This window comes from Cicer arietinum, chromosome 1, assembly GCF_000331145.2.
Source record: "Cicer arietinum cultivar CDC Frontier isolate Library 1 chromosome 1, Cicar.CDCFrontier_v2.0, whole genome shotgun sequence".
Lineage (NCBI taxonomy): Eukaryota > Viridiplantae > Streptophyta > Magnoliopsida > Fabales > Fabaceae > Cicer > Cicer arietinum.
This window is the reverse complement of record NC_021160.2, coordinates 44,155,799-44,164,119: the sequence shown is the minus strand read 5'-3', so window position 1 is coordinate 44,164,119 and position 8,321 is coordinate 44,155,799. Positions and strand designations below refer to the sequence as shown.

The following is an 8,321-nucleotide window of genomic DNA, read 5'->3' as shown; positions in this document are numbered from 1 at the left end:
ATTTTATAATTTGATAGTTTTAGTTTATTTTTTAACTAAAAAAGAATAATTTGATATATTTAAATTACATGATATACGATCTCATAAATATATTAATTATGTATATGTTATTAATTAAATTAAAAAAATAAATAATTTTATATATTAAAATTAAAGTTTTTAGTAGGTTTTATTGCAATAACATTCAAATTAACCATTCAATATTATTGTATTATATGTTATTTTATTTAAAATATGTCGCATTACTATTTTTTAGTTAAAAAATTGGAGGGACGAACTAAAACTGTTAGATTTAAAAAATGGAGGATCAATTTTGCGAATTGATAAAAATAGAAGGATCAAAACTGGAATTAAGTCAAAATTTAAAATAAAAACTTTGAAGGGTAAATTATGGAGTAAAATAGGCCACATAAAAAATGTTATTGACTTTATGAATTTGTCTCATATAAAGTAACAAGTTGATAAAATAAATTCGATTGATATTATAATAATCCATGATTGATGATACATGTGCATATAATGTCAACAATTCATTTGATGTTGATACTATTTATTTTATTCTTTAAAGTGAATTGTTTATTTTAGATGAGTCAAATCCTATTTTATATGTAGTATAGAATATAAGATACAATTTGAAGAATACAATTCACAACACTTAAAATGATACGTATGTGTGACGTTTACACTAACTTACTCTTTTAGTCCGTTATTTTTTTTTTTTCAAGTTTTGTTTTAGTCCCTTAATTAATTTGTTTTATCAACCACCTTATTTATTTACGTATGTTGTATTCAAAAAACATTAAATGTGTGTAAGGTGTCACTTTGATCTCTTAACTAGGTTATCTGAGTCAACCTTATAAAAATCAAAATTAGAGTTTCAGACACATTTCTCCATCTTCTTATCAAAGAGACAAATTGCAAGTCTTAGGAATAAATACTTCAAACAAAAAATAATAGCCAAACCACAAATGACAATTGCATGATGTTAGTGATAAAGTAAATAAAAAGTAAACATGTAGAGTGAAAAATAATTCACATTGAACATCATTATAGAATAAATCAAGGTATGCAAGTTTCAGATTCTTAAAAAAAAAAATAAATACAACAAATTAAGTGTGTTTATTTCAATATCGTGAGAGATGCAAAAGTGAGGAGGATTAAGAGAAATGTGTTCAATGTATATTTAGTATATAGGAAACCGTATACTTAAACAATTTATTATATTAAAGTGACATGTAAGACATTGAAAAAACAATTGTTAAGAGAATAAAATGATACCAAAATTAATTAAAGAATTAAATAAACTTGAAAAAAAAAATGAAAATACTAAAAGAGTAATTTAGGTGTGAGTAATTTTTGGACAAATTTATTTTGCAAAAGTACATCCTAAAAAAAGAGGGAAAAGTAAAAAACTCAGTATGGATGAAACACGCGCGCGCAAAAAGCTTACGGTGGTGAACGGCGGAGTTTGGTTGCGAGTTCTGGTTCTCTATAGATGGTCGGTGTTAGTTCGTGTGGGTTGTAGAAAGAACATAGCTGAGTATGGAAAATGAGGTTAATAGATGTTTCATTCTATACAAGAATTTTCACAGTAAAATAATTCTATGATTACATGTATAATAAACATTAATTCAAACTAAGCATATATTAATAATATCTTAATTTTTTCTTAAATGATGTCGTTTTCATATCAATTAATACAAGCTTACTGTTTTAGAAAAATAATTGGCTGTCTTTTATGTGTTTGTCATAATTCCTGACTGGGGGGCATACCTTACAGTACAAAGTTGACTTGTCTACGCACTTTCTTATCGTCCTTGCAATTAGCAATGTGAATCAAAAATCTTATATTGACCCAAATACTGTAATTTCTTTTGTTTGTCGGTGATTCATGAATTTACTTTATAACATTGTTGGTGTTCTCATTTTAGTTTCTTAAATTTATGAGATTTTCAAAAGATACCGACACCCAAATAATTTATGTGAATTTAATTAAAAACATACGTAAACTTACACAAAGTTAACTTTTTTCATAATCTTTTAAAATGATCCTTAAACTTAAAAATTCTAAACCACAGTACATTTTTCCTTGACAGTTTTAGGAATTAGATTAATCTTTTTAAAAGGATTAATATGATTTAACGTTGCTATATTTTGGCATATTGATACTTTTAAGGAAAAAAATTGATAGCGCCGTCGATGTTGTACAATTTCATGGATCAAATTGGTGTTTTATGTGATAAATGTGTTTCATGAGTTGAGGACTTTTTGTTGCCTCTTAAATTCCAAATATACGATAGATGTTCAGATTCTCTACCTCTAAAGTATTGATATATCTCTGAACTTCTCTTTTCCTTTTTAGTATTAAGATAAGATGAACACTTCCTCTCAGTTTCTCTTCCTTTTGCTCATTGTCATTTGTTTCATATCTCTAACAACTTTTGGAGCTACTACTATTCACCCCGACGAAAGTATGATATGTATTTCTACCATAGCTCCCAAATGATAAAGAAATTTCTTTGATCTGATCTGTTTTTTCCAGATTTTTTATCTATGGATTCATTTTAGTTTAAATATCATGTATAATTTTGCTCATAATTTTTGTAGAAATTCTGTATATGTATTGATGACATATGTGTATATTGTTTAGAAGATTTTTCAGAACTTAGCTGATTGCTCTGAATTGTATCTTCAGAGAAAGCTCTTGAAGTTGTAGCTACATCACTTGGTAAGAAGGATTGGAACTTCGACATAGATCCATGCAGCAACAAACCTAACTGGGCTACGCCTCCCATATCGAACATCGTGGAAAACAATGTCACCTGTAACTGTTCTGTTGCTGGTGACAACTTCTGCCATGTTGTTACAATGTAAGTTTCTTTCTGTGGAAGTGACCCTTTCTGTCAGCACATCTTATTAATATCATTTTATTTTATTTACAGTGGTATTCAAGTATTTGCATTTTATATAGAGGTAGGAATTGACATTATATATTGAGGTCTCAATTGACATGAGTTAGATTATTACACATCTATGAATTTGTTATTGCTTATAGTCAAACTAAGATTTGAAAGTAAAATCAATAATGTCAAAGATATGTGTTTTTGCTAAAATTATGTTTAACAAATAGTAAAACCAGTTTTAAAACTCTCTGCAATAGAAGGCTTGTTTCAATTTTCTTTACAATGTATCAGCTAAGAAATGTATTAGAATTGATTTCTTTTAATAACTTTGTGTATGATAAAATGAACATACAGAACTTTGAAAGGGCAAAATCTCCCCGGCACGCTCCCACCAGAACTGAACAGGTTGCATTACCTTCAAATTATGTATGTACTTCTCAAACTTTTCCTCAGATCCAAATCAACAATATTACTGAATTAGTTTTATATCTTCAATCACATCCATCTATATATTATATTGCATGACAAACTCGTTCTCTTCCTCTATTACAGTGATCTCTCTCGCAATTACCTGAACGGTACAATTCCTAAAGAATGGGGCTCCATGATGAATCTTCTTAACATGTATGATTTGTCTCTTATTTTTCTTTTCTAGTTTCGCAATCACAGTTTTTTTTATATATTATATAATCTTGACATATGAGTCTTATTTTACATTCTTTATAAGACTTTGCGTTCATTTTCTTGTAGAATTGTAGTAATTACATGCAACAATAAACTAATGGCAACATGTTTCTTAATCATCATAGTACCCTTCTCGGAAATCGATTAACGGGTTCAATACCAATGGAGATTGCAAACATATCTACTCTAGTACAGTTGTGAGTTACACATTATCCAGCTTAGCAAAATACATCCATTTCATAAGTACATAAACATGTATGTGTTCAATTCAAAGAGCTTTATTAGAATTTAACTTTAACTTGAAATGGATAGGGAGTTAACTACCAATCAAATGTCAGGAAATCTTCCTCCAGAGCTTGGGAATCTAACCCAGATTCGAACACTGTAAGTAATTTATTTTTACTTTTTTTTCCTTAATTGATTTTCTCCCTCCAAATATGAAAGCCCAATGTTTAAAATCCACTTTGATTTCCATAACATAGAATCATAATTTACAGTTTTGTTTTTCAATTATATATAGGAGACTTTCCTCTAACAATTTTACTGGAGAACTACCTTTGACATTGGCCAAGCTCACTACATTGCAAGATTTGTAAGCTTCAAATTTTTATGGTGACATTTAGTGATGACTAAGTTAAAAAACAGAACTATGATTCTTAAAATTTTCATGCCTTCTCTCAATGCAGACAAATTTCGAACAACCAATTTTCTGGAAAGATACCTGACTTTATTCAGAACTGGACAAATATCAATTCACTGTATTCACTCTACTTTTTATTTTAATTTCCCCTCAAAATTAATTGTTTTTGGTTTACTTTTAAATATTTTGTATCAATGGTTACTTTACTTTTGACAGAATCATTCAAGGGAGTGGATTAAGTGGCCCCATTCCTTCTGAAATTTCTCTTTTGAGAAACATAACTGACTTGTATGTATGATATTTTATATACTGATAAAGAAAGGGTTGAAATTTAAATTTTATTTTAATTGTGTTTACTTAGTTTTGATTTAAATATGATATTCAGGAGAATTAGTGATTTGAATGGATTTGAATATGCACCTTTGCCACAGCTTAAAAATATGCCATTGTTAAAAAATCTGTGAGTTGACACCTCTGCCTCTTTCAGAAATAATGAAGCAAAAAAGCAACAGAGGCACTCATATTATGTTGTTGTCTTTCTTATTGTTTCACAGGATTTTGAGGAACTGCAACATCAATGGGAAACTACATGATTATCTTGCAACTATGACAACATTAAAACACTTGTAATTGCTTACTTGTTACATTTTGTTTGGCTATAGCTAACCAATAAAGTTTCTTTTGTTAAGTTTAGCTTATTCTATTAGCTTTGGTATTTTTGTGTTTTGAAATTAGTGCTTTGATAAATATAACATTTATATCATTCTCCATATGATATCTCTTTCAGAGACCTCAGCTTTAACAAATTAAGTGGGACAATTTCGAGTACCTATGCAGACATGAATGGTGTGAAATACATGTATGAAATTCATTGTAGTTTCTTACTGCAGTTTTTTTGGCGTATATTTTTTTTATCACATATCTGTTTGCTACTTTACACCTACAACTCTCGTTTCAACTTTTCGTCCGCAGTAGGATACCTGAATAATCTTACTTAGATTCACGAGGATTAAACTCAACTAAATACATTAATTGATGTCAACCTAGTGGAGCGTAAGTAGTCCACCCCAAGTTTCCAATGTAAAGGACGAGTCATGTTGAAATTTAATTAGTTATATGGTTGCAATACTTTAAGTGCTAGAAATATTTCTGCTAATTATATGGTTGCAATACTTTAAGTGCTAGAAAAATTTCTACTAATTATATTTTTTGTGTGTATAAAGACTACACAAATATTGGATTTCATTTAAAAAGTTTAGGCAAATGTATTTGCACTCTTAGGAAGCAACTTTTTTGTGTCAAAAGGAAAAAATCTAAGAAAACCAAGGTGGCAATATATGAAATGTGATAAAGAGTTTGAAAGTTATAAGTTTAGGATTTTATGTTATTTCATTGGTCTTAGTTGGTGTCTAAGAATTAAAACACTTTTCTGTATAAAAGGATCCTCGAAAGAGTTACCTAAATCAATTCAATCCTCATAGAGAAGAATAGATAAATGGGTGTGATTAAAGATGACTAGCTTATTTCCCTTAATGTTCACCTCCATAAATATTAAGCTTTGCATATTAATATCTTGATATTCTTATATGATAGATTTTTAACTGGAAACCTTCTCTCTGGACCGGTGCCTGCTTGGAGAAAGAATGTCGACGTGTAAGTTATCTTTCTAATACTACTTGTATGATTCCTTGGGTAGAACAATGTACTTCATTTATGTTGCAAAAGTACTAAAAACATATCATCCGTTTCTTTTTTTCCTTTCTAAGTTAACTTTGCTTTTTCTTCATCTTTTTCCCTGCTTAGCTGTATAGTTTTTTATTTTGCTTGCATTAAGTGTATGACAACTAAGCACCGACTATACTGCAATGATTAACAATTTATCACCAAATTAAAGCTTCTAATGCAAATAATATTTAAAGCATTAAAGCTTTTTTCAGAAGTGCCACAGTTTAATCCTTTATTATTGTTCTCGTGATGAACTCTAGTGCTAGGTCCATAATCATGAGTTTAGTTTCCCTTACATCAGTTCATAACCACATCAATCTCTCCTCTTCTGAAGTGTATAATATACCTTTCTAAAGCTGAAGGGTTATGTTGTCCTGAATCAATGTTATGGGTGATTGCCTATAGCTTGTCTTTCATGTCTTTAGTTTACTTAATAGTTAATATTATATCTCCAATATTCCATTATTAAGTTTCAATACGGAAATAAAATAAGAATTCTTCTTAATCCATGTTCATTCTTGTCATTTCTTAATACAACGGTCTTCTCTTCCTTCAATTGAAGGTTTAGTTAGCTTTTTAGTGGACCAATTGATGAGGAGCTTATTTCTCACCCACTTCTCATTAAGGAATGTTTTGAAACTTTTATGCTCTTGGAGTATGATTGTGCAATTGTTTATTATTTCGAAGAAATTAATATTCTTAGGTTTCTATGTAGTCACCAAATGTTTCATTAAGTCTCTTATTGTTGTATTATTATCGTATTCTGAATCAAATTTTATGATTTGTATATAGAGATCTTTCATACAATAACTTCAACATCAGCCAAGGGAGTCAGATATGTCAAAATGAAAAAGTGTAAGAATCCTTGCATTTGTGTACTTTTTTTTTGCAAACATAAGAACCTTTCTGAGACACCACCTTTACTAAAATGTCACAGGAACTTGTTTTCTACCTTATGGGCACGCAATGACATGTAAGTTTGGTCTTATAAATACTAAAACATATATATATATATATTTATTTATTTATATATAGAGAGAAAGTGACTTCGGTGAGAATACCTAGTTATTATAAGAAACGATACCAATTAATTGCATCCTTTAAATTATAATTAATGGTTTGGATTAAATTTTCATTAAAAAATATAACTGTTCTCATCTCCACTAAATTAATTATCTACTTTCATCTTTCCCCTTCCAACACCAAATTGGCTGTTTTTGTTAACCCTAAATTAATTATCTACTTTCATCTTTCCCTTTTTCACTTAGGATATACTCTCTCCATCTCACAATAATTGACCCGTCACTAAAAAATTTGTCCCAAAATGATTGACACTTTCAATCTACAATATACTTTTTTCCAATTGTATCATTTAATTAATATTACTTGCATCACTTTCAATGCAATATCTTCTATTATGCATTTATGATATTGATAATGTATCAATACTTAACAAGGATAATTTGATAAAACTAGTATTTTTTCTCTTTCATCTATACATTTTTTCCGTGTGAAATGATCAAATGCTCAGTTATTATGGGACGGAAGGAGTACCAAATACCAACTCGATATGTACCAAACACCAACTATGTGGAGGTGATTAACCGATGGAGAGGTTACAGACAAAAGCACATAATGTCTTTTTCCTTACGATTTTTATATGAAGGAAGACAATGGGGATTTGGGCTTGAAAAAGTGGAAGATGAAAGCATAGAATTAATTTGGTGGATTGAGAACACGTTATATTTTTTAATGAAAATTTAATCCAAGCTGTTAATTATAATTTAAAGGATGTAACTAATTGTTCTTGTTTCTCATGAGAGTCACTTCATATATATATATATATATATATATATATATATATTTTATTATATTATATTAATGAGTCTTTTTATTCTAATCATGCTAACTTATTCTATTTCTTCCATCATTCTCTCAGAGGAACAGTTTCGTGTTTGAGCTTTCAATGTCCCAAACGTGAGTTTCTTAATATGGTGAACTTCCTATCGACAGCTAAGATCTCACTACAGTTCAAAAGGAGAGAGGACCAAAGGCAACTATGCTTATTACCAAGAGTTTGCTCTAATATTCTAGAAGTGCTTAGAAGCGCAATGATTTCAAATATGAGTCCAAGTAGAGAGCAATATATCAATAGGAACATGAAGGAGATACATGCAGTAGGTCCAAGGTTCAATCCTTGGAACTAACATTTCCCCCCTCCCTTTAATATATACTAACTATACAAACATTTGCCTATAAAAAAAGTTAATGGGAATTTTATCTCTTTTTTTTCTACATTTTTTCTTTTTCAAATAGTCTAGGTTAAAAAATTACTCAACGAATATATATATATATATATATATATATAT

At 29.2% G+C, this 8,321-nt stretch overlaps 1 protein-coding gene across 1 annotated transcript in view; it reads left to right on the top strand.

Moving 5' to 3' along the window:
* Positions 1-1,954: 1,954 nt before the first annotated feature.
* LOC101509877 (uncharacterized) overlaps positions 1,955-8,321 on the top strand; it is a 25,362-nt gene continuing 18,995 nt past the window's right edge. Inside the window, exons 1-16 of the mRNA XM_012712525.3 lie at positions 1,955-2,471; positions 2,696-2,870; positions 3,258-3,329; positions 3,456-3,527; positions 3,713-3,784; positions 3,900-3,971; positions 4,108-4,179; positions 4,274-4,345; positions 4,444-4,515; positions 4,613-4,687; positions 4,782-4,853; positions 5,015-5,086; positions 5,821-5,880; positions 6,745-6,807; positions 6,890-6,925; positions 7,892-7,929. Coding sequence (XP_012567979.2) covers positions 2,375-2,471; positions 2,696-2,870; positions 3,258-3,329; positions 3,456-3,527; positions 3,713-3,784; positions 3,900-3,971; positions 4,108-4,179; positions 4,274-4,345; positions 4,444-4,515; positions 4,613-4,687; positions 4,782-4,853; positions 5,015-5,086; positions 5,821-5,880; positions 6,745-6,807; positions 6,890-6,925; positions 7,892-7,929 — 1,192 coding nt within the window. The 5' untranslated portion in view covers positions 1,955-2,374. The remainder of the gene's footprint in view (positions 2,472-2,695; positions 2,871-3,257; positions 3,330-3,455; positions 3,528-3,712; positions 3,785-3,899; positions 3,972-4,107; positions 4,180-4,273; positions 4,346-4,443; positions 4,516-4,612; positions 4,688-4,781; positions 4,854-5,014; positions 5,087-5,820; positions 5,881-6,744; positions 6,808-6,889; positions 6,926-7,891; positions 7,930-8,321) is intronic.